The sequence below is a fragment of the Sturnus vulgaris genome, chromosome 11 (genome assembly GCF_052056855.1).
Source record: "Sturnus vulgaris isolate bStuVul1 chromosome 11, bStuVul1.hap1, whole genome shotgun sequence".
NCBI classification, from domain to species: domain Eukaryota; kingdom Metazoa; phylum Chordata; class Aves; order Passeriformes; family Sturnidae; genus Sturnus; species Sturnus vulgaris.
In genome coordinates this window covers 10,175,515-10,202,129 of record NC_142253.1, presented here as the reverse complement: position 1 = coordinate 10,202,129, position 26,615 = coordinate 10,175,515, and the positions used below count along the sequence as shown (strand labels likewise).

The 26,615-nt window shown below is 47.0% G+C and overlaps 1 protein-coding gene across 5 annotated transcripts; it reads right to left on the bottom strand.

Moving 5' to 3' along the window:
• Positions 1–1,213: 1,213 nt before the first annotated feature.
• SLC41A3 (solute carrier family 41 member 3) lies at positions 1,214–26,615 on the bottom strand. Of its 5 annotated transcripts, none has more exons than XM_014872045.2 (11): positions 26,517–26,615; positions 25,205–25,521; positions 14,861–14,968; positions 13,978–14,049; positions 13,069–13,213; positions 10,867–11,013; positions 8,115–8,259; positions 7,317–7,396; positions 5,488–5,622; positions 4,552–4,700; positions 1,214–2,113 (listed from the first exon to the last, which is right to left on the bottom strand). In XM_014872045.2, exons 2-11 carry the CDS (start codon positions 25,493–25,495, stop codon positions 1,928–1,930), a joined length of 1,458 nt encoding a protein of 485 aa, XP_014727531.1. In that variant the 5' UTR covers positions 25,496–25,521; positions 26,517–26,615; the 3' UTR covers positions 1,214–1,927. The 5 variants fall into 5 exon arrangements, with proteins under 5 accessions (XP_014727531.1, XP_088027564.1, XP_088027565.1 ...); XM_088171438.1 differs by lacking the exon at positions 26,517–26,615 and adding an exon at positions 25,684–25,704; XM_088171439.1 differs by lacking the exons at positions 25,205–25,521; positions 26,517–26,615 and adding exons at positions 20,455–20,897; positions 21,257–23,518.

The following is a 26,615-nucleotide window of genomic DNA, read 5'->3' as shown; positions in this document are numbered from 1 at the left end:
GAAACAAGGTGTTGAGGCAGGAAGAGTTATTTGCCAGGACTGCTCAAGCCAGTGCCAAATTTGAGCTATTAAAGCTTTACAAAGTAAAGCACTAAGTTCAAGTTATTAAAATGTGTATGTACATATCCTCTAATGGGACCCCTCAAACTGGGACTGGCTGTCAGATGCTTTGCTTTCCCCACAGCCCCTATCAGCTGCTGCTGCTGCTGCTGCAACTCTCACCCATGGGTGCCCTGGCTGAGCAGAGCTGGCAGCACAGAGGCTGCAGTGACAGTGACAATGACAGTGACACCAAGCCAGGGCACTGTGCGCCTCACATGCCAAAATCTTCCTGCCAGGAGCTGCTGTGCACAGCCTCTCCTGCTCAGCAGCACCAGGCAATTTGTCCTTCCTGGCAAAACAAGGAAGAGGAAGCTTGGAGAAAGGGGAGGCAACAGCTTTTTTTTTTTTTTTTCAGGGAGTGCTTTTCCCCATGGTTGGCAGCCCAGAGCTGCTCAGCTTTTGCTGTTAGGGACCTTCAGCCATGTGTCCAACCCATGCAGGAGCCCCAGCTTTGCAGTGGCTCTGGGACACCAGAGCAGAACTGGGAGCAAGGAAACACCCAAGGCACTCAACACAGCTGAGATTCAAGTGTTTTAGAGCTGGCAGGTTCTTGAATAAGGCTTTTGTCAGCCAGCAGACTGGGAAACTTGACCTCCCCTTTTCCTTTCTCCAACAAGAAGGCAGATAATTAATAAAGGTGAGGCCTAGTGACATTTTTCAAAGGTTTGATCCATGTCCCCAGCTCCTGACTTTTCAGCATCTTATTGTCTGGAGGACTCTATTGCTTCTTCAATTTCAGTGAGAATTGGCTGCTTTCAGCCCCAGAAGCATCCCTGACACGTCCCTGGTAGCACCAGATTGCCACCCTGGAGCAAGGACCTGAAGAGTCACTAGCCACAGCCTTGTGCCTGATTGTCACCCAGACCAACACAGGCAGCTTCTGGACTCATTCCAGAGCAACGATGACTGTGGGAGAGACTTTAATTCTAACCTGAAACATGTGGGTGACAAAAAGTTCTTGGTTAGGAAACACTGATTTTCCTGGAGCTCTATTAAAATTGTTGTCCAATCCTGAATGGATGAGAAAAAAGCAAGAAGTTCTACCTGACAAGTTAGAACTAGAAACAGGCAGAGTTGTGGCAAGAAAAAAGCAACCCGCAAATCCACAGCATTACTTTTTTTTTTTCACCCACTTTATTTACGTGTGTGTTTCTATAAACATTTTAACTACTGGACATTTCATAAACCGTAAAAACAAACCTTCCTGCCCCCAAAATGCAATCTAACCAGCTTTTTGGTCAGACACCAGCAATGCTGTCAGGGCAGGTAGGTGGTATCCCTAGATAACCTCCTGCTGGGCATGAGCCAGCAGCTCACTGCCTCAGATCCTGAGCCTCTGAGTGAAGGAGAGGAGACAAGGTTAAAGACCTGGTTGCTCTGCTACTCCAGGGGTTCAGCAGGAGAAAACCGGGCTGAATAAAGAATTTCCCTTGATGGAAAGCTGGAGTCTGATGGAGGGGCTGCACATCCCCTTGCAGGATCAGGCGCAGTGACCTCGGCAGGCTTTGGAGCAGCCTCGGGGCTGTGTCAGTGCTGGGGGTTGAGACCAAATGCTCCTCCCTGCCCAGTGCTCCTTGTTGCCTTGTTTGCCAGGTACAGATGTGAGCAGCTTCTTAAAATGGTCCTGCTCACTTGCAAGGGCACGAGTTTGTGGTGCTGATTCTTCGGGGTGGGCGAGCCCAGCGTTAAGGCACGACGGGGAGGGCAGGTGGGGTGTCGGGGTGGCAGGGGAGGCCCAGCCCAGGCAGGTGACCCAGCACTGATGGCCAGGTGTCCTGGAGGAAAGCACCGTGTGGCACGAGGGATGACAGCAGCACGTGGACTCTCAGTTGCCCAGGTTCATTTCTGTGCCGTGGATGAGCCAAACGAGGCGGAAACAGATGGCCAGGAACCCAGTGCCCAGGAGATCACCCAGGGCAGTGAGGTAGGGGATGGAGAAATTGTCCGGGTCCAGAGCCTTCCTCCACATCAGGCGCACGATCAGGTCGGCCACGTAGAGCAGGATCCCCACCTGGGAGGGGCAAGACAGGTCCTGCTGTGAGGCAGCAGGAAGGCAACACAGCCCTGGGCTCCAAGCCAAGGTGGTGTGGCCATGGCCAGGGTACCAGGGCTAACAGGGATCACGGAGCCTTCACACCTTCCCCAGGGAGCTGAGGTTCTCCGTGGGATGGGATGGGATGGGGATGGGGATGGGGATGGGGATGGGGATGGGGATGGGGATGGGGATGGGGATGGGTGTAGCTGGCTCCTACCCTTTGGCATCACATCACCCACAGTGCCACAGCCCCCTGCTGCCAGCCACAAGTGTGGAGAGCCTGCTTGAACTGCTCACCAGCACTGCCCGCCCAAAGCAGAGCCTGGCCACACCAAAAACATCTCCCAAAGGTACAGTTCCTATTCCTGTGCCTCGAATGGGAGCACTCCCACTCACTCCACCAGATGAAGCGTTCCTGTGAATATTCAGGCAACCCCAAAGGACGAGTTCATAGCCAGACTTTTTTCTCTTCATCCTTCTTTTTTTCCATTAGAAATTCAGATCACGTCTACTTTGTTTTTCCTAAAAGTCTCAGTGGACAACTGGAGTTTGAGGCAGTTTTTACATCAAAGCTATCCCAAGCAGAACTGACACGTTAAAAAAAAATAATTTTTTTTAATCTCAACAGTTTAAAAATCTTTGTTGTGATTTCTTTTAATTCTTATTTCATTCCCATTCTGATAAACAGATGGAAGAAAAAAAAATACTTCGGTTAAGGATTAAAGACTGTCAAGTTAATTGAATTAAGAAGGGAAAGAGAATTTGCACCCCACATCTGTGGTCCCTCCATGGGAGACCACAGCACATCAGGAACCAAAGCCTGAGGCAGCATTTCTAAAGGTGAAAACTGCAAGCTGGGTTGGGAGAAAGGGAGGAGAGATGGGGGAAGTAAATTAAATAACAGAATCACAGAAACTAAAGCTGGCTAGAAACTCGAGAGTTTTACACAGATCATTCTTCTTCCTCAGTTCAGGATCAAATACATCCCCATTTTTCCTGAGGGAAAATTTGTTTAACTTGTGCTAAACAACCCTCAGAGATGGAGATGCCACACTCTAAGCAATCAGCCCCATGGCTTTTTTTCTCCATTTTTGTTTTTCCAAAGGCCTAACATAAATCTGCCTTTTTCCATTTGAAATTCATGATTTCGTGTTTCCTCCCCTAGTGACCACATAGCAAATGTTATTCTGTCCCTCACTACAGAAATTTGGTAGTTTAAAGGCTGTTAACCAGATTTTTCTCATTTTTTCAGAATTTTTTGGACTAGTTAACCCCAGTCCATTCAATCACTCCTCTGGGGTCATATTTTCTGGACCTCTGATCTTGGGCTTCCTCCAACTGACCCAAACTTTCCCCCCAACCTTCTTTCTTTCTGTCTTTCTTTATAAAGTATAACAGAGGGGGAAAAGGGCCAGGCTGAGTGCATTCTCCTCCACTGGCCTCCATGGGAATCTTTTGGGGTCAGTGGTGTTGCTGGGATGCTGCTCTTTATGCTGTCATTTATTCTTTGTATTTTCATGCTTGGCTTTGGTCAAGGAGTTACCTCGATGCATAAAGAGAAGAATAAATATTTTCCTTTGCAACTGTGGCTGTGCTGCTGGGCTTAGGGTTGTGCAAAGGTCGAGAAAAACGGATTGTTTACACACACAAGGAATTCACCCTCAGACACAAGGCTGCTTGTAAGGCGAAGTGAGAGTCAGCCACCTCATCATGCAAATTAATGAATCACTGATTTAAAAGGGCAAGAGAAGTCAGAGCCTCTGTGAGTTCAGGCAACAGCCACATGCATTTCTGAGTGAGAAAAATAAAGTTTAGAGGTCAGGGAAAACAGCAAAAGGGAACTGGTAGGACAAATCAGATAATCTGCCCATTGCCTACGAGGAACTTTTAATTTTGAAGATGAACTGCTCAGGGCCTGGGCTTTCCCTTTGTTTTTCACCCACACGGCCCTGCCCAGGGGGATCCCCTAGGTCTTCATCAAAATGTGTGACAGTGGTTTCCAAAATGTGCTGGCTGGAGCTCACTGCTCCTCACTTGCCCCTTTGCTGGGGTGTCTAGTAATAGCCTGGAAATACTTGGAGCTTAGGGACTCAAGGAATGAACATTTTAAAACAAGGTGCTTCCTTGCTAAGTGTGTCTCTGCACACTTACTGCAGCTCAGTGGATGTTGAGAACTTTTCCTCCTCTCACACCTGATCCCTCACTCACCCTAAAGCACAGCTGTGCTCATGTGGCTAACTAGAGCCTGGCAATTTGGGGGAAGTATTACTGCACCTACAGAATGTACATGATTCTTGGTAGAAGCACACCTGAAATGACAGGAAACAGCTGAATGTTTTACTCCTTTTTAACCTGGAGAATGCTGGTTTTATGTTATCTGATAGATTCCTTTTGGGTGAGAGTTTGGGGTTTACCTGCAGCAAAGCAGCAGCCAGATAGAACATCACAAAGGTGAAGGACAGGGACGTGTGGCCTCCCTGCAGCAGATGGATGGTGTAGAGGAACACGAGGTGTCCTGGGATTACCAGGAGGAACAGGACCCGGGCTGACTTGGAATTCACCCCTGCAGAGCACAGAGACAGAAATGGGGTCACAGCAGCTGCAGAGGGTGAGGGGAGGACAGGACACGGTGCACATTTTAATGCATAAGCCTGGGGCTGCCCCTTCCCACCAGCCACATTGCTGATGTCTTCTCAGGTCACACAGGCACAGGAAGCATCTGCAGGATCAGCCCAGCAGCTTTGTCTAGCACTGAAGCTACATGCCAAAGGCTTTGTGCTCCGTGCTGATCCACTCTGATTCTTGCAGACACTCCTCTCAGCTGCTCTCTGCCTCCCACAACTTCTGCTCTGCCTCACTGCAACAGATTTTCCCAGTTTATAGTTTGATCTAGCACTAACTCTCAAGCTAACAGGGAAAATCAAGAGGAAGTCTATAAAGACAACAAACTCAAAATTGAATTTTGCTGATGCTTAAGTATTTCCAGTGCTGAAGATGGAGGAACTGCTGATTTTCAGCAAGATTATGGTCTATTCACTGCTCTGTCCACAGGTGATGGCTCTAGGCTGGCCATTAAAATGACTTTCTGTTAGATCAAATCTAAGATTCTTTTTCAATTACTTTCCTTAGTGCTCCCTGAAGGCCACTTTCTTTGCATGCTGGTGAGCAAATATGCCATAAGCCTTTTTCTCACTCTGCCCACTGCAAAGATGCCTCCTCTCTGATCTGAGCATTCTCTGTGGAAGGGGAAAGTTCTGCCTTTGAGACCCACCTAGTCCTTCACCAACCAGGGAAAGGAGCTATCTGTCATGACAGCCTTGAGACGTGGACACCAAGGGTTCAGGGTCTACCTGATGAGAAGAAGGTGGTGCATGGGTTGGGCCAATTCTCTCTCATCTTGTATGGCAAAACTCCAGGCATGCTCCAGAAATGCAGGAATGTAGAAATTCGGCTGGCTTGGATGGCCACCAGATTCCCTCCAACACCTGTAAGGACAAAACAAAGAAAACCTGTAAACCACCTTCATCACAGCAGGAAACATCAGTCCAAAACCTAGCCTAAGGTGAGTCCACCTGCATTCACTGAGAGCAGCAGTGAGAGAAAGAGAAAAGCTGATCCCTGATCCCAAGTGGTGCTGCACTATCCACTTTGCAGGAACAGCTTCTAAAAATCAGAAAGGCTCCAGTAATTATGTTCTTCTGACTGCTGACTGAAAACATTTTCCCTTTCTCCCCAGCACTGGATGTAAACGCCACGTGGCCTCTGAAGATGATGCAATTGCACCTGGTTTGACACAGTCTGTGAGCGACACCTGGGGAAAGCAGTGCAGATGCTGCTCATGGTCACTTCTTGGATTTACTCATTTAGAGAACCATTATTGTTTAAAAGACAACAAAACACCACGGAGAGTGATTATATGTGCGTCTGAAGGTACCAGCACACTTGTTAAATGAGAAGGAATCATGAGAATGAATTAGAACCCAAATATGTTAGCTAATTAAAATAAATTAATTCCTTCCAGACTGATTAATTGTAGCAAACATGAAAAAGCAGCTACATTTTCCAGTAGAAAATAGAAGGATAATGATCTGTGGAGCAAACTTCCACCACCCTAAGTATTTTCAGGGTGGAAATGCCATAGAAAAGATAACGATGAGCCAGATGCTACAGACTTCTCATGTTTTCCCTTCCTTGCAGAAGAAATCATCATTAAATGTGAGATTTTCCAGATGGGAATCCAAGTGGAGATACTCAGGCTGTATCCTTGTAGCTCAAGATGGGACCTGCCCTAGCCATGCACTGCCACGCTCTGCACATGCAGAGTGAAGAGCTGCTTGTGCAAAGACACAGAGCACTGCACAGCTGTGCCAGCAGCTCTGCCAAACGGGTCACCTGTCCCCACAGGGCCATGTCTGGGCTGTCATTGCTCAAATAAACGGCTGTGGACTTTTCCAAGCAGCTCCCTGACAAACCATGCTGTTTGTCACAGGGTCGTTGTCTTTGTGCAGACCCAGGCAGGTGGCAGCTGGGTGAACCCTCTGGCACTGCAACAGGACACCATGCTTTGAGGGTGGCATGTGGCCCTAGGAACCTGGGTTTCCCTTGGATTGGGCATGTCCTACAAGAATGTTGTAATAGCAGAAAAATAATCTAGTGGTTCTTCAGTGATACCAGGATTTCCAGCAGCTTGTACTGATAGGTGTGTGTATAAAAGTACTGTGGCTATAAATATAAATATACACACAAAATATGCTTATATCTATAAATCCAATTAAATCCAATCCATAAATACAATTTTTTAGATACATACAAAATATATAATCTTATTCTATTAATTTTTATCAACAATCTATATAGGGGATGATTGCCCTGCACAAATTACTGAGTGAAGGGAAGGAAACAAGGGAAAATGGATTTATTATGACATCCCAGTAGGTTTGATTTTGTGAAAAGTGTCAGTGTAGCTCTCAGAGGTGCTATTAACATTTTTGCACAGCTCTGTCCTGGCTGCTCTTTTGCTCCAGAGATACTTCAAAACATAAGCAGGAATGTGATGGGGACCAGTAGCAGGGACTTGAACACTGATCTCTGTGTAGAGGAAAAGGTGGATGCCAGAACCCTTGGGAGGAAGGGAAGGTATAAATTAAAAGCATGCATGGAACCCCCATGCTCAACCTACCATTAATCACAGGTGTGAAAACTGCCATGCCTTCAAAGTTTGGGTCAGTTACAGTCTTGTCCAGGATGAGCCCACCAATACTGTTAAGAAAAGGACAGGAAATGAGGTTGGACCAATCTTTTCCCAGGGCAATTCCTACACTGCAAATAGCACACTGACATGGGTTACTGCACCTTCTCCATTGCCAGGGCTGGACTGTTCACTGTGTTCTCCTTTTACAGCTCGGTTTCCACCAAGAGAAAGCATTGCAGATTTTTTTTATTGGCATAATGAGTTCAGGAGGACCTCCTTGCCCATCCCCAGGCAAAACTGGTAGTAGTCAGGAAAGCATTATCATCCTCCCACAAAGTTTTGTTAGACTACTATACTGGCCTTAGCAGGCTTTTTAAATTCTCTTCCAGATCTCAGCTGAAAGATGCAGCACAGGAAGAATGAACTACCTGGCTCTACATCTACCAGGATTTCCTCTTTACAACTGGATAAGAATGAGGTTGAATCCTGACAATTTGTGACGATCAAAGCCTGACAATTTGTGATGATCATCATCTGTGCTTTCAGTTTCCTGGCTTTCACCCATGGGGTGCCTGGATGTGCCAGTGACACTTAGAACGATTTGCAGTTTCCAGTCCTTTGGGGGATCCTTATCTGCTGTTTTGTTGGAGAGTCACCAATGGCTGAGAATCTCTGGGCAAATACCCTTCAGCTGTCCCTCCCAGTGTCACCTTTGATGGCCCTGTGAGCCCAGGGTGTCTCTGCAGTGAGCACAAAGGGCTGGGCTGGGAGCAGTGCCTCCTTTACCTGCTGATGCTCATGGCTACAATCACTGGCTGCCACCCAGACTTCAGGACTTCGGCCAGGGAAGGACTTTGCTTGGCAATAGCAACCCAGAGAGGGATCATGACAATGAATACAGCACAGATCAGAGGAGAAAGGTACTTCACATCTGGCAAGGAAAAGAAATCTTGAATTAAATGCCCATAGCTTCACTGGTTGCCAAGATTGTATCGCACAAAGATTGCAAGAAATGCAGCAGGACTCCTGCTCCAACGGAGTTATGTTAGAGGAAAAATCACATGAAGCATGATAGTCCCCATAAAACCACCTCATTCCACCACAGAAATCCATATTTAATCCCTGAAATTTACTGCTAGACAATGCTGTTTGAAAATCAGCAGGATTCAAAGCAAGTTATGTTTGAAGACCAACAGTTCTCCAATTCCATCTCCAACTAAGACAAAAAGTTACAAAATTTCTGGCTTCAGGGTACAAATCAAACAGCAGGGCAAGGAGGAAACTCCTGTATGGAAGCTGTATCTCACTTAGGGCAGACATCCCATACCTTCACTTAAAACAAGAGGTAAGAGGTATTTTAGGAGGCAAGCTAGCAGAACTGCTGAGCAGCTGGTCTGCTCTATAGGAACAAATGTTCTCTGGCACATATAAGCCAGTTAAGATCTGGGGTTTCTTTTGTGCTAGCTTGCATGTGCTTCCATTAGGTGCTTTTTCCATTCAGCAGAGGCATAGCCTTGGAGTGATCTTTAGAAGCAAAGAAATTTAAAAAAAAATAGATGTGCAGCACTAAAAGAAAATAAACATGACTCAGAAGCATGAGAAACACCTCCGAGCAATGGGGCTGAAGCCAACCCTTTTGATACAAAAATGCTTCTTCAACAAAGCTCTCCATCTGGTCTCTGAGCTGGGGCCAAAGGCAGTGGGATGTAATGCCAAGTTTGCAGGTAATCTGGGAGATGAAGCTGCTCAAAGTGTGCATTTTTAAAAACACCATCGCCAGGGCCTTGGGCTACCTGGATGCGACAGCACTGACGTGATGGCATCTTCTGTGAATGCAAGGCTCTTACACAAAGAGGTGCAGCTCTTCATGAGTGGCTTCGGTGGGCACTGAAATGCAGCTCCTTCTGGGGAATTCAGAGTTTTGTCAGTGCACTTTCCCCCCTGGAGTCATCCAGGACAGGTGGGCTGTATGACAGATTTAGCTGCTGTACCGGGAATCTTACCCACACCACATGTTGTTTTGAGCAATTAATTCCTTCTTAAATAATGCAGACACAGCACACAGGAGTTGATCAAACCTTATCAGAGCCCACAGAAAGACTCCTGGTAGGATGAATGGTCTTCAGGCTCCACATTCCAGTTCTGCCACATCCTCTCACAGGCAGCCCATAAGCAAGCTGAAACCCTTTGGCACAGTTTGTATCTCCTTTATGCAGGACTGAGAAGGACCAAAGGCAATTAAAAAAAAAAAATTGAGCATCTTCTCTGGAGAGAGGATTTTCTGCAGAAGGAGAAGGTGCTGCATCAAGTGGCACACAGCACTTCAAACTGTACAGACTCATCAGTATTTTTGAAGGATACATATACAATTTGGTAGGACCCAGAAGTTTTTAGAGTGTGACCTGTACCTTATTGCACACCGGGCAGGGAAATGGATTTGTTCAAGCACCATCAGCAGTGCCATCCTCCTACCTGCTTCACTTCATGCTTCCAATGACTTGGTGTCTGTGTGCTGACTATTTTCCATCTCAAGAGGCTCTTTAAACTACTCTGGCAACCCCAGAAATGCTCTCTGGTCACAGCCATAGAGGTTATCATGTTGTTCTGCCCTGTGCTCCCTGAGAGATATTATCTGAGGCATAGCAACTGAAAGACAGATTAGCTTTACAGAGGCAGGTGTGATGGCATCATGGAAAAATCCTATTAAAGAAAAGCATCTCTGAAGCTCAAGGAGGACTGGATGGAAGCGATTCATGGGCCTCTCCCTGCAGTGTGTGCTCCTTCACTCCCTCACTTGTGCTTGCACATGCAATCAGTTATGCAAACTGAGAACAGCTGCCTCACTGCTTCTGCTCAGTCTGAAGCAACAGTTTGGGTTTCAAGTGGCATTGAGTTTGCTGGATCCTTTTATTTTCCCGTTTCTGTTCTAGCTTAGGCTCACAGTAAGCAGCCTAACACTTTAAAAGCAACAGATATATATCACCAATGTTTTGAGCTTCTGAGGGTCATCAGGTGCCCAAGCCTTTGGCAACCAGCAGCACAGCTAACCCCAGATCACAACACCTACTCAGAGTCCTGCAGGCACAAAACACTGCAGACTACTTCCCTCCAACTGAATATCTTGTTCACTCATGACTCTTCATGTGAGAGGATACAAGGGTATTTCACTACTGCCAAACCCCTGAAATTGCCTTGTGAAGAAGGACCTGCTACTACCCCTGCACAGGAAGTAGCTTTGCTTGGCTAGTGACAGATTGAGGAACGGAGTCAGTGTCACATATGTCAGCCTTCTGTTCCAAAGCTGCACAATGCATGTTGGTCATTTCTTTGACAAATCCCAGTTGTGTTTATTAGGCTCTGCCTTCCAGTTTGTTACTAAAAGAGAGTCTGGAAAAAGCCTCTTTGGTCATTTTTCTATCCCAGTGGCATGACAGTCTCCATTGTGAAACATGCCAGAAATGCTGAGGCAGCCTGCAATAATTTCACAAGGATCTGTGAGCTCCCTTGCTGAGCTGCAACTCCCTGCTGAACACTGTACCTATGTATTTGAAGAGTGTGCTGCTGATTCCTGCGAGGAGGGAAAGGGTTATCAAATCTCCAAGGCTCGCTGCTATGGGTGTGGCGACATTGTCTGGATTGATCCCAACTTTCCTTGCTCCAATGATCACACCAATCATCACCAGACCTAGAGAAGACACAGAGCAAGCATCAGAGAAAGCATTCTGCTGTGTTTTACCCCAGAGCTGCTGTTCTGGCTCCCAGAGGGAGATGGGGGTCTAAGAGAAGCAAGAAGCACATTATCCACAACAGCACCATGCAGCTGGAGATTGGACACCCCCTGGAATTTGTCCTCTTGTTTTCACCAACCTGAAGTGCATGACTCTGTCCTTATAAACTGCACCAAGGGCCCAGAGGCACACAAGCAAATTCCAGGGATCAAAGGAGATACCAGCAGGCATCCTAAATGTAGAAGCTCCCCTCCTGAGCAACTTAATCTTTGCTGCCTTGAAGCAGGACCAGGCATGAAGCACACTCATAGATAAGCACACAGCAGGCATGCAGCAGCCTCCTGGTGCCATCCCCTCCTCTGGATTCCACAGCACAAAGATATTTTCCATATTAGACTGAAATTTCTCAAAGTTTGAATCACCAAGGAGCAATGAGCTTCTTTACAGTAGCCTGCATTAGCCCTTCAGCCCAGCCATCAGGCAGAGCCCTCATGTCCCAGAGTCTTTGAGGCTGCTTTAATTTGCACTGGGTGGACATTGATGTCGTGAGCAGCTCCAGAGTCAAAGGTTACAGTGCTGGCCCTCATCACTTCCCTTGTCCTCTGAGGTGCAACTGGAATATTGAGCTGCTTTTCAACATTGCTGGGGAGAAGGGAAGTTTTGCTTGCCCAAGTAAGTTTAGAGGCACAAATCCCAAACCCTGATGAACATGTGGGAATCCCTCAGCTATCAGCTCTCTCTTAGGCCTGGAAGAAGCACCTGGAATAAGCCCTGCCTGGCCAGGCTCCACTTGAGACGAGCCTTGAGACAAGACACAAGATATCCCTTCAAAGTCCTTCCATGGCTGCACCAAAGGAAGCCAGAGAAATGGTGATTCCCTCCAGCTCACAACCCCTCTGTGCCTGTCTACACAGCCCCTCCAAAGCTGAGCATGCACAAAAGCATCAGCTCTACCCCAAGAAATGCCACACGTGCATCTTCCCTGACACAACATCCCTTACACAAAAACACATCCTCACACAAGATGACATTTCCACAGCAGCCCTCCCAGACCCCCATGCTCCCCTCCCCACAGCACAGTTCATGCTGCTTCCCTCCCTGGCCATAAAAACAGCAACTTCCCATCGTGCACACCCACACACAGGCTGCCTGTCACTGTGTCCAGGGAAAACACTAATGTCAGCAGCAAACCTGAGACAGTGCAGCAGCAAAGCCACTCTGTGCCACACCAAGCAGGGAGATTGTTGGGAAGAGTAATGAAAGCTGAGCTGCTGTTTTTTAACAACTGCCTCATCCCACGTTTTTCATCAAAGGCATCTACAATCACCCTTCGACTCCTGCTTCGGGATATGCACTTGTTCTAACTTGTCCCTTTCATTTAGGAAACTCGCAGTATCCTTTGTGCCAGCTGCCTCTATTCAAGGTATCATGCTGCCCTCGTATGGCAGACCTGCAAACTGGAGATCTTCAGGCCACTGAGAACAGCTCCTGCTGTCCAGCCCATCTTCCAGTTCCCCTGGAAGAGGAAGAGCCAGGGCAGAGGATTGCCTGGTTCCCAGCTCACAGCAGGCAAACTACAGGGCTGGCCACAACCCTGCTCAGGGTGTGGGGTGACCCAAGTTCATCTGGAGGATGGTCTGGATTTGTGTGCTAACAGACCCTCCATTCCCTGGGTGACATTATTTCACCCTCCCCTGGCAAAGGGCCAGTGTGATGGCTCATGTGACACCCCAGACACGCGGAGAGGGGGGTGTTTGGACACCATGCACAGCACGGGGCATTTCTCATGTGTCAGGTGATTGCTGCCTGTGGATGCTGAGGGCCAGTGAACACGATCTGTTGATCATGGGTAAGAGAAGCAAAGGCAGCATGCAGAGAGAATGAAAGCAGCAGACACAGCTCCCTGCATCCCTTCTCCCTCTGCCAGAGCAGATGCCAGCTGGGCCTCCCTGGTGGAAGGGACAGTCCATTCCCCACCTGAGTGTTTGATCTGAGGAACCAGAGCCACTCACCAAGGGAAAGTGCAGCTATGAAGGCCGTGGTCACACTGCTGGCACACAGCACAGCAGCCTGGCTCAGCTCCACAGAGCCCTTGGAGATGGCTCCCAGGATCACAGCAGCCACAGCAGCCAGAAGTCCCACCACAGTGGCCTGGACCTGGGGACCAAAGGACAGCTGGTGAGCACTCCCCCACATCTGGCTCCACATGGCTGCAGCACTGCCACACGGCCTGGAGGGCAAAGCCTGGCACAGATGCTGATTGTTTGAGTATTTAAACAGCATCCCTGCAAGGCTCCACTAGATCAAAAAAGAAATCCTGACAGTTTGGAGAAAAACTCTGGGGGCCTGCACAGGGCAGATAACACTTCAGCAAAGGACACTGAGTCCACTGGCAAAGGAATAGCCCTGGTCAGCACAAAAACGGGCTCCCCATCAGCACTGGAAAGTTTGGAGCTGTGGAGGGAGATAAGGGAAGGCACACAGACACATGTTGCCAGCCCTGTGGTCCTGCCATGCGCAAACTCTAGGCTGGTTCCTGGCTTTTAACAGGCAGAAGTAGCTACAAGAGGCAATTTCTCCCATCTGTCCCCTCCTGCCCAGGGCTGATTCCCAAGCACTGCCAGTAAGTGATAGGCTTTTTCCAGGGGCTGCTGTGAAACAGGGATTGTGCCATAGCCCCTGCTGCAAAAGGAGTTTTATTAGCTCAGTTTGTCCACAAAGGCAATGAATGTCTAGATGTGTTTTACAGCTAAACTACAAGCTCCGGGCCCACACAGAGCTTTATTGGAGGTCAAATCCTGGCTCTGCTTGGCTATGTTGAGGATACCTGCCCCAAATCACCAGCTCTGCATTCAGCACTGCTGGTCTGCAGCATAGTAAAAGAAAAGAGACTTTTTCGTCTCCCAGCTGAAGTGACTCACCTGGATAAGGGCTAAGTTGCAGGTGGCCATTTTCCATTGCTTCTGGGCATCATCCATCTGTCCAGTGTTAGCCTAGGAGTCAAGAGAGATACCCTGAAAAGCTGTTTCTGTGGTACAGGTGGCTGCTGAAGGCAGTTTCACCTGGTCCCTGGGGGAAAAGGGTTGCCAGAGAGACGCAAATGCAGGTCAGCATCTCCCAGCCTTTCCTGCACTTCCTTCTTGATACTTTTCCACCAGCCCAGTGTCCCAGGGGCATCAGAGACTCACACTGGAGGTGCAGAGGTGTTGCAGGGCACCCAGCTAAAGGTGGAGGAGTGTATCCACCACAGCCACACAGACAAAAAGCCGAACAAATTGAACCATTTTTTGTCCTTTGTTTCTCCTAAATTGCTCTGGTAAGCTACAATTTCTCCTGAGGCATAATAACAAAAGGCCAATGTAAACAAAATTGCTTAGGGAGATAGAAGAGGTCACATACAGAGTAGCAAAAGCTGCTGCAGGTTCCAAGAAGCCTGCGTGTGCTCCCCCCGAGGTAGGATTGCTGGGAAGCCCCCAAGGACCAAAACCCACAGAAAAGCAATCCAGTACTGAAGCTGACAGCTGTGCAGTCCTGGCTTTGTCTCCTTCATGTGTCACAGGGCCCCAAATATCAGTAAGTGGCCACCCAGGGATTAATTCACCTTCAAAGTGCAGATGGAAATTCTCTGTTCCAGTTACAAAATGAGGGCAAACACATTATTTTAATGCTCACACCCCACTAGTATGTACTTAGCAGAAAAGGGCATCTCTCATACACAGTGTGATTATATAAATGAAGAATCTCCTGATGTCTCCTGCTAATCACCCCCCTCCCAGCACTCCCCAGCAGCTTGTTCCCACTCACAGCAGTGGAGAGCCTGGATGCCAGTGTCATCTCCAGATTGCCCTTCAGGCCAACCAAGGCAGGAACGAGGATGAACACTTCTGTAATTGTCCGAAACACATCCCAGTGCTGCGAGAAAACAAAGGCAATGACCTCAGTTTGTGATGCTGAGCACGCCAGGGCAGCAGGTTCTTGTCTCACCTCCTCCAGCCATCCTGTGCACACAGGGGCAGAGGCTGCCCTGATGCATTTTATGTTTTGCATTTTTGGAGTGAAGGAAGGAATTTTCAGCTTGCAGGATTCTTTCTCATCTCATGCACAACAAAGCACTGCCCTGATGGGGAAGGATCTTTCTTTCTAGAGGCAACAGAAGATTTTGGAAACCCACAAATTAAAATCTGCCTTTAGCAGCAGCCAAGACCAACGTTAAAAGTAATGAAGGTTCACAAGCCAAATGAACTAGAGCATGTTCTCCATCCTTTGCACTGACACTAGATACAGGAACCTCTATTGCTAACCACACTCCTAAGAACAAAAACAAAAATCTGGAAAACGATCTCACAACAAGAAGTTGTGTCTGTCTTTTCTTTCCAAACAAGTCAAGCATCTAAGATTGGTGGTGGGAGGGAAGGAGATTTTTGCATCTCTTCTCCACAGGCAGTTCCTAAATCTTCCTGTTACAGAGTACATTCTCAGTACAGCTGGAAAAAGGTTTTGAATTAAGACATCTCATAAGCCAAACTGCCAGGCCAATATCTTGACTGTTGTTGCTCCTCTGAAGCTGAACTGTACAAAGCTGTTGAATCAGCTGCAACATCAATCTGAAAACGTAAGAAACTTGTTGACTGGCATGTCTTCTCTAATTTTTGTACCATTCAGTGCCTTGGAATAGAATTCGTTCCTCCTCTGTGGATTCAAGGGTATTGGCAAAGTCCTGCTGTAGGCAGAGAGGTTTAAATGAGGATGAAATCACGGAATGGGGCCACTCAGCATGAAAGAAAAGTAATGAGCCCAAGGTCTAAGAGCAGAATACAAGGAAGAAAGGGTGGCTGCAATGAGTCACATCAAACCCATCCTTAGCTCTGCCAGTAATCCAATCCAGGTGTATAAAACAAGAATCTACAAAATGACAAATAAATGGGATAATTCTCCTGTGTGTTTTTCAGACTATGACTATCTGCCACAGGGTACTGAGCTGATGGGGATTTTCTGCACACTTAGAAGTGTTGAAAGGTTTCCTCCTTCAGGTCCTCATCCAAACTCCCCCCTCAGACCCATGTGCCATCCTGTGGCAAAGATTTCCATAGTTTAGCTGCACATCACAAGAAGGATCAATTTGCCCATTATTTCCACCTTGTTACTGGCCAGTACTCTGAATTCTGGCACTAGAGGACAAAACAAACATCACATCCCTACCCACCTTTTTCACATCCACTGGGATTGTAGAGACCTGAATATCCATGTGGTTGGACAGACTCAACAAATGGTGACACATTCAGCTGCCAGCCTGTTAGGAATTATATACAGGGTGTAACAGCTCAGTGTTTTTTTCTGGCTGTGCCACGGGAAGCTGCAGGAAGCTGTGGGAAGGTGGTGGTGTCTGTCTGCTGGGAAGACCTCACAGCTTTCTTCTCAGTCAGGATGAATGAAACTGGGGCTGAGCCAGTCCTGGGCATGTGGTGCATGCACCTCAGAAGTGCAGATAACAGGCAAAATGTTATTATCAATATAAAAAAGGCACTTTTCCTGGCAGTGATGACCTGGAAACAGGCACATTTCAAAATGTTCAAGGTACCTTACTGTTGCATAAACAACCAACAACACAAAAATTGTTCCCTTATTTGACACACTACAGTTTTGTTTCAGTTTGTTAACGTGAAACTTAAATAGCTGAGAAAACCTAGGGATGGACATCTCTTTTAAACATTCATATCCCCCTCTCTTGTCTCTCTTTAATTAAAAATAAAGATCCAAACACATCCTTGACGCCTTCAAAAGAGGAGAAAAAATGTAAAAAACCCCAATCATTTAAAGCACAGAGGCATGCAGAAATTCATACTTAAGACCTTGCATATTCTGCACATAAAAAGACATAAATAGAAAGCAACAGAAAATCTCAGCTTAGTATTTTCTCTGCATACCACCTTTGGGGAATATGACTTTGGTACATCTCAGTAAGCTCCAAGACTTGTGACATAATAGATTTTACAGGTCTCAAGCCATCAGAACAGAAGTTTCAGCATATGAGGTATGATTTTTTTGAGACTCTGCCTTACATATAATTACACCTGAAAGCTCTGAACAATTAATAATCACACAACTGTACTAATAAAAAAAGCTGACTTAATTGCCTCTATTTCAGTCTCGTTAGTGACTCACCAAGAGCCTAAGGACAGATTCATAATGATTTATACCACAACAGCCAGGACTCCATTGTGTTAGTGACTGCAGGAATACAGAATAAACAGATGATGCCTGTGCCATCAACTTGCAGGATGTCAGCTGGAGGAGTGGTTGAGTGGGGCAGTTTGGAGCCATGCAGGCAAGGAACTACCTGAATGAAGACACTTGGACAAAGCCTAGGGAATGTCTCTGTCCTTTGAGACAAGGACTGGCCTAGAAAGAGCAAAAACATTCCATGCAGCATTGCAAACCCACACAGGGGGACACAGAGCCAGAAAGAGACTCTTTCCCACTTCACATTTTCATAATGGAGTTTCAGCCCTAAATCCCAGCTCTGAAGAAGCTTGGTAAACCCCATGTTCTACCCACAGCAGCTGGATCTGCTCATGGGGACCCTCCAAGGAAGAGAGGTTATCATGGATGCACTGAGCCAGTCCCCCCCCAGTCTCAGTACAGCCCCTCCAGTCTCAGTACAGCTCCCCAGTCTCAGTGCAGCCCCCCAGTGTCAGTGCAGCCCTGCTGGAGCTCCTCACACTGTCCTCACAGACCCAACCACATCCTGTTACTTCCCCAGGACATCCATCTCCCGTGGCAGCAGCTCAGAAGCCTCAGAGGTTTTCCATTGCTCTGAACAAGTCAACAGAAAGATCAAAATATCGTAGAGTACAAAACGGAAGCCAATGCAAAATTATTTTCAAAGCTAATCATCTCATGGGCTTTTGTCAACAAAGCACAGAGATATCTTATATCCGTGATCTTCATTTGGACTGTGCCCCACTTCTGTGGCCTGGAAAGGGAAAATGAAAGGGAAGCTTTCCTCCTGAATTCTCTGGTTTAAAATCTGGTCATCCAGCTTCAATATGATTCTTCACTTTTCTCTAAAAAAGTGGCCCAAACACTGGAAGGACACTGCAAGATCTCTAGCAATGCCAGCCAGCCCAGAATCCAGATGGACCGGTGGGCCAAGGATCACTGGAGCAGAGGCAGAAATGTCCAGAAGGAAAAAACTTGTGCCATGCTATCAGCCCCGCAGAGAGACTGCATCACCTGTACACACAGGAAGAGAAACTGGCAAACATCTGCTGCTTTGGGCATCCTTTTCCTGCAACATGGGAGACACAGGTCTGAGCCTTGGAGTCAACTGGGCTAGATATGTCTCTTCTGATGATTTTTCATCTAAACAGTAATATGAACAATTCTTGGTTTCATCCCAGAGCAGATCAGAAACTGCTAAAATCCTGAGAAGTTTGATAGGTTACAAATGAGCAATTTACACTTTGTTCTCTTTACAGCAGAATGAGCCCTGCAAAAGACAGCATCAGCTGGACTCACAACACAGAACCAAGTTATTTCAAGATATTTGGTATGTAATAAAAAGCAGTATTATCTATGCTCTAGATACCATCCTTAAGCTTGCCCATATATCTCCCTGTGCAAAGCAGACACAGAGTTTCCTAAGAATGTTTTGCAGTCACTACAAACAGGGCAAAACATTCCTTAGCCAGAAGAACCACTAGAAAATGGGCAAATCACAGATTCCTGGACTTGAAAAACCTGTAGTTTCAGTATATGAGCCCTCATGAGTGACAATATGAATCTTATGGTACCTGGCCTCAAGCAAACAGTGTCAGGTTTTAGTTGGACATGACTGAGAGTTTCTAGCTCTCACACTTACAGGAAGTTGAAAATAAAAGCTCAAAGACAAAGAAGCACAGAAGACTATCCCAAACCTTTAAAGGCTAAGATCTCTGCATTTTTCCCATCTGCTGGTTTGTTTTTAGCTATGAGCATGGCAGCTCACCTCACTAACATCTCTCAGTGCTCTGGGCTCCCTGCTCTGGGAGCTGAACCCATGGACTGATGGTTTCTATTTCAACACAGTTCACCAAAATATACACTTCCTGTCGTTGTGGTTTACACCTGACCCCATTCCTAGGAGTCAAGTGAGCAAATACACAAACCAGATTGAACATTGTTATTTAAAGGACAGGTGCAGTGTACATGGTTTGTGTTTCCCATCAGTTTTGATACAGTTACATTTTTGAACACAACTCAGTTCTTAGCAAGTGCATTGATTTCTTCTAGACAATGACCTATTCACTCCAAGGTACAGAGTGGGTATGTGCTATGTCATTCTCCTTCTTTGAGACAAATGCTAACTATTAACATAACATCTTGGGTAGTTTGAGAACTTCTGTAATGCTGCAGGACAGGTCTGTGCCTAAGCACGGCACAAGGTGGAGATGACAAACACAGCACAACAACAGCCTGTGCCACTCCAGTTAACCCTTCTTTGATATTCCTGGTGTTCCCTTTAGTTCCCTTCTCTGCCTTCTTTGTTTCTTCCAGTGCAAGAAAAAAACAAGCAAGGTATTGTCTTTCCAAACATTCAAGTATCCATATTTAGCTCCTCCTGTGGTATTAGTGCCAGAGAATCCAATGTACTCCAGTGAGCTCAGAGTGCAGGATATATCCTTGGGAAACTCTGCCAGCCTTTTGATTTGTAAATCCATGGGCATGAGATGCCCAAACTAGATCAAATTTTGCATTTCTAATTGTGCCAGTGGTACAAAAGAAAGGCAGATGGGATAGATCCTGGTTGTGGTCATAATGGTGTAAAGGCAGCAGCACTCCCTGGCAGTGGAAGTTATTCTAAATTTATACCCATCTCAGAAACTGCCCAAGAAGAACTCAGTTTGTAGGCAATGCCTCAAAATACCATCATTTTATGGTGACATGCCTCTCATCACAGTATCTAAGTGCTTTCTAGAACCAAGATTACATTAGGTTGTTTGCAAAGAAAGCATGAACTTGCCTCTAAGTAAAGCAGGTATTAATAACAGCCCTGACCTATATCTCTTTATCAGCAATTTTTGAAGGAAAGAAATGATATCATGCAACAGGGGAATATGCTGCAGCCTGATCCAGTTGCTTCACAGGAGTCTTTACCAAAGTGTTTAGCTCGATAGAGAAAAGGGAGCACCCAGCTGAACATTAGGCAGCCATCTGAAAACCAGTACCCCAGATTACAAGGAACCCAGCTACTGATCTAAAGGAGAAGGACAGTGTCCCTCCAGCACAGAAAAAGCCTACAGCCATACTGTTGGCTGGCTGCTGGGACCACACTCATTCAAAACAAACAAGCACAAACACTCAAGGTCAGAGCCTTAGCCCACCCTCTCACTACAAGTTGCCTAATCACAGGTACCTACTTGAACAACATCCATCAAGAGGCCAGCAGCCACCATTCCCAAACCAGCCAGAAGAAACGGCACAAAAATCTGGGAGGCAATGGAGAATGAAGTCTCTGGGAGAAATCCACTGGCTGACCTGGTCAACTTGCAGGTGAAACCTCTCAGCTTCTTGCCGTGGAAGCACAGTTGCAGCTGTAACTGGGTGACCACCATGGTCACACACTGTTACCCCATGCTCAGCAGGAAAATGGAGGGAGATCACGACATCACACAGATCCTCCTTGTAGCTCTCTCCAAAGTCAGAAGGAATGTTTTTCCTCAAACTACGGCAACGATGCCAAATTCCTTTAGTTTCTTCTCCTCCTAGGAGCACGTCCAGACGATTGCAGCAAGGGTATCCTCCAAAATTGGTTCAGCTGGGTTGAGCCCAGGTGGCAGCAAACTCGATGGACACAATTTATCTGATTTATATCCAGGGGGGGATTAAAAAAGAGAAGAGAAGATTGTAGAGATGCCTGTGGACGAATAAAAACGAGCCCACACCCCATTCAGCTCCCACCACTTCGGTAAAAACCAGTAAGACCTGCTCAGGCTGCAGCACTGAAAGAGTGACAGGTCATACAAGAATCCCTCAGCGTGCTCAAACACACTGGTGTCCTTTCTCCTCGGGTTACACTTCTTGTCAGAGCGCGGCGCGCGTTTGGAGCGATGGTTTAATGTGTAAGCCTGCTGCAAACCAGCCCAGCTCCCTCGCTCCCACCACAAGCACTGCTGAACTTTCCTCGCCGTCCCGAGGCCGAGGAGGAGGGGAGCTACCAACCACGATCCATTCTGCACTTGTCCAAGGCGAAGAAAGGTCAAGGAAAGCTGGAGCCCACGTTTGTCTCAGCTGACGGCATTGCGCAGCTCGCTCGGCGGGCAGGTGACACCGCGGAGCCGGCTGGTGACACCAGATCTGCCCTGCTAGACCCCGGCCCCTCGTGTCCGCTCCATGGCTCGGCGGCAGAACAATCGGGCTGTGCCAGCTGTACCTCTGAATGACTGGCTCTCAGGGGGGAAAAAAAAGGGTTCACAGAACCAGCCAATAAGCTTCAAAAGCGAACACCCTTATCTGCTGTCATCACTTCAACTTTCTGCTAGTTTGCAAAGGCCAAGATAAGAGTCCTAGCCGGAGCTTATTTAAGGTAGCTCCATAATCTCTCTGCACGACAGGCAAGGGAGAGAAAGGGCACGCTGTGAGCTGGTCACCCTTCCTGTTCTGAAGTGGAACACACTGCTCCTGCTTGCTCCTGCGAAGGAACTGTCTTTGAGAGAGGGGGTCTCACCCCAGAGGCTTCATGGTTAAGCAGCTTATACACGGTCAAAAATCAGAGATGTAGCACGGCTGCATGTTGGCCAAAAGTTTGTATCCTGCTGCATAAAGGCTTCAGCTCAAAGTCAAGCATGTAGGGGAAAGAGTCATGGCATTATGCTTGGGCTGCTTTCTAATAATTTGGGCAAAGTAATGGAATCAGAGGATCAAAAAGCTTTAAAAACCATCTTTTAGGATGGATCAACCCCTTCCTTCACATTCTCTGCAGAGACAAAAAGGCTAATGGCTTGTGGACTCTGTCCTTGTGACAGGGTCCCCAGCACTGCGGGGGAGTTGGAGAGAACATGACATTCTGGCAGCTAAATTGGGAGCTGAGGAAGCTCTCGGCCATTTAGACAGTGTTTTTTTGGTCTGAATTCACACAAACTGAGGTGACAGAGAAGATCTCCCTGGAAGCAAGGCAGAGTGGAAAACAAATGCAAGCTACAGAGGCTCTGTCCTTCGCTGCTTTCTAGGCTGTTATTTTGGTACAGCCCCTAAAACCTTCTCCACTCCCAGCTGCCTTGGTGTGTACATGTGTGTCCACCACCTAATAATGGTCCAGTTAGCTGAAAGCTAACAGGAGAGTACATTTCAGCTAATTTCACTGGAGAAAAAGTCCCACAATATCTGGAAGAGTCAGGTTAATAAAAATCCTGTAATAACCACACATGACCCAACTTCTTTATACCAGCTGGGAAGAGAGAAATGACAGTGTGAAAGCCCAGTTCTGGTTAGTCATTCACAGAGGCCTCAAGGAAATAAAAGACAATTTCTGGACAAAATTTCTGGACAAAAACATAGGTTTTCAAGTTCTAATAATGTGCCTACCTAGTCCCATATGCCACTGTATCAGCCAAATGGATTGATGACAGGCAGAAACAGTAATGTAAAGGAAATATCAATGAGCCTAACTGACTCAAATGACATTAAAAAAAACACAGTACCAACACATCCTGTACTAAAGCGTCAGCCTGACAGGGTTTATGAGTTTATCACGCTCCATCTCTCTCCTTCTAAGTAAGCACCATAAAAAGCCCTCAACCGATAAATCAGTATGCAGAGAGGTAATTGGTTCAGATGACCCATGTGTGTACACTGGATCATTTTGTTATGCATTTAAGGAGCCTCTGATATAGAGCCACACCATATTTATCAGCAGAGAGATGCATCACATTTTCCTGGCAAAGAAATATACCTTATTTGTCCAGAAAACATACATCAGGTTTGAGAAGAAAGATAACATTGCTCAACAGTGGGAAAAAGATTGTAACTAGCTAGTGAAAAAAACAACAAAAAAAACCCCAATAGCTCATGGCTGTACCACTCAAGATGGCAAAACGTGGTGAGGTGCACTGCTGCCCTTCTCTGCACACAGATACACCATATCCTGATGTTACCAACTAGTCAACAAGTAACACTGTCCTGGAGGAGTCAAAGCAGAAACAGCCTCTTTGGTGAGTCCTGACTCTGATCCAGATCCTCCATCCACTGGCACAGTACAAAAAACACAACAGAAAGATGGCAAGTGTCTGAGAGCACAGTTTCATACCTACCTTGTCATCCCTGCAAAGAAGAGCCAGAAGTGCCCATGAATGCTCCCCACACAGGCAGCATTATTCCAGCACCACGGGCTCACAGGACAACGATGCTTTTCAGGGACTGCACGTCCCAGTTGCTCGAGCACTACCACTCCTGACTCTGGGAGCTCTCTTTTACCTCAAGCAGAGCATTTTTGTTTCTAACCTTGCTCTTCTCCTCGCCACTTTAGGAAAGGGCAGAGAAGAGAACTTTTGTGGAGAGATGGAAAGCAGGCAGATGGAGAGTGCCTGGGGCCCAGGGGCTCTCAGGGATCCACTGCTGTCCCACAGAAACAACAGCAGCACCAGGCAAAGGCCAGGACTGGCTCAGGAAGGAAGGGCAGCAGCAAGTCCTTGATGAGATGTGCTCAAGCAGTCCATGGTCATTAGCCACTGTGCTAATACAAAAGCCATTTCCTATGAGATATTGCATGTGTTGCACGGGTTGATTTCCCACATTTCAAGCACTAATATGATGGTTTTTAGTGGATTCTTTATTTGCAAAAACAGAAAACAGACTTTTGCATTTTCAGAGGAAAATGAGGTTTGTCTCACATTCTGTTCGTATTAGTGGCTCAGTTCCTCCTAGGAAAAAAAAATCTCACAGGAAAGAAACATTGAAGGAAAAGTCCTCCTCCAACATTATAAAGCTATCCTCAATCCATTTCACACTTTAATAACTCACAGTAGGAAGAAACATACATTTAATATCAGAGATCCATAGGAACAGCCAGCTTTAAAAAGCCTAAAAAATAAAACCAGAAGTGTCTGCTCAGTGTTCAAGACTCTTGGAAATAATATCTAAAGAAACAAAAAGTAGTTTGACACTGGGTTCTGGATTTGCCTGGTATTCTGTGACCTGACTAGATATTCTGCTGGGTATTATGTTAAGGTCAGTTAAGGATACTGTGTCACTCCTAAGTCTTTATAGCTCTTCTAGCTCAGGGAGATCAGCCCTGGGTTAATGACAAAGGAACACAGACGGCTCCACATTTGTGAAAGTTGTCTATGTAAGCACAGTAGTTTCTATGTCACTGTATCAGATAGGCCAGGGTTGTTTGACCTCACAGCTAGTTAGTCAAATAACAAGGTTAACCAAAAAGGCACGATGTTAGAGTAACCCAGAGTGCAAAGGCATGGCAATTTATAATCTGGAAATCACCTGCAGCTTTAAACTGTCTAAAATTAGGTGCTGATTATTGCCTTAAAGGTCTGTATTGCTGCGCCATAGGAGGAAAGGTCTCATCCTGACCACCACAACGTCAGAAATGGGACTTAAAGAATTCAAGTCATCTTCTGTGAGAGCTTAGGAAAGGATGTGGTGCAGAGCAGGGCTGAGCTGTTGTATGAAGTGTTAACAGTGCTGGGCTGGCTGGCACCTTGTGCAAGGAAGCAGTGGGTGCAGGACTGTCCAGAGACACACCTGTGACTGATGTCACCAGTGTATCTGCTGCAGGAAAGCACTGTGCCACCCCAGCCAGGGGGCTGCACTCACCCACCCTCTTCCCAGGACCCAGGGGAGATCTCTGCACAGGACTGCACATTCCTAATCATCCTTCATGTACTCTTTAGTACTGTGTTCTCTTTTTTATCCAGAGGAGGAAAGGTGCCAGAAAAGTACCACACATCTCTTGGGAGCTGCACAGTACATAACAGCTGACTTTGAGGGACATGCTAGCATAGGAAACTGCTGCAAATCCTCCCTTACTATGCCATTCCCAGAGCAAATTCCCTGCCTGTGAAGAACAGTCCCCCACTTATCCCACATCAGGTATGTCAGATGAGTTTCTCCCATTTATCCCATATCAGATATGTCAGATGAGTTTCTTTCTCTTACCTGAACATAATCCAAAACCATGCCTGCCAAGACCATGCCAAGCCCAGCTAGGAGGTATGGCAGGAGCACTTGCAGGCAAATTGAGATTGCTGACTCTTCCTGTGACTTTGCCATGGCTGCTTTCTCCTCAGCCAACAGCTTCTGCTGTGCATGCAGAGAGACATCCTCTGCTTCCTGGCTGCCAAGTCGGCTCTCTCTGTGTTTGCCCTTGCTCTTTCCTTTGTGCCTGGATCGCTCTCCATTCCTAGACCTGCCCTCTTTTCTCCTCTGCCGAACCTCCTCACCTTTCATGGTGGCTTTCTTGAATCACAGTTTTTCTGAAAAACAAAGTCAGAAACAATGAGATAACAAAAAGAAGTATGAGGTAGGTAAGAGACAGGAAATTCTTTGGCATTGTGTGCACTCCAAACCCAAGATAGTCTGCTGGCCCAAATACTAGTACTTAGTTTATCTTCAACTTTGTATAGTGTCAAACCAACCTCCCTTTCTGTAGTTGCATCTCTTCCTAGGCCTGTGTTCATGCTGCAGTGCTTGCTGTGCATCCTGGCGCTTCCCCTGAGAACACCTAGAAAAATGCAGAAGGTGCTGCACATGGCCTGAACCCTTGACCCACCAGCTCTCACACTGGGAGTAAAAGAACGTATAAGCCCACAGAATCCAACCCTTTTCAGGATCTGACCCCTAGCCAAGAAATGAGAGCAGACTTTGACTTCCTTATATCCTAGCATCCCCCAGTCCAGCAAAGGACTAGCATCCAGGTGTGTACTGTGCTTACTACCTAGCACAGCTCTCCACCACTCCTCAATAACAAGTCAATTATTTGATCTTCGTGCTAATCTGGATATTTTTCCTTCTTTTTGTGCCTTAGTTGACACGCATGCACTACATGACTCATCTATCTACAGGGAAGTTGCCATGACCCCAGAGCATCTCACAAGAAAAAATAAACATGCAAAATTCTAACCAGTAGCCCTTTTGCTGCCATCAGATCTCATTTCTTGATGGAACCGTCACTCATACTGCTTTGTCCCACTGCTGCCCCAAGTTTTTCACCTATCACCTCCTGCCAGCCCTCATCTGGATTAACCTCTGCCAGATGTTCTCTGATGCTCTCATTTCCAGGATGGACCCGTAACACCCCGAGGCCTTGCACAATCCCAGGTAGGACCAGCCGTCTTCTTGCCCCAACATCTGGATAGCGGAGGAAACAGCTGGGAGGCCCCAGCCACGGCTGGGGAGGGGAGGGAGGAAGGATGGGATAGACAAAGTCCCGCTGTGCGGGAGGAGGAACCGCGGCCCCGTCCCCGCTTACCGGCTCCGTGCGCTGCCCGTGCCGGGGCCGTCCCCGTGGGCCCGGCCCGATGCGAGCCCGGCCCGATGCGAGCCCAGCGAGCTCCCGCCACATCTGGGC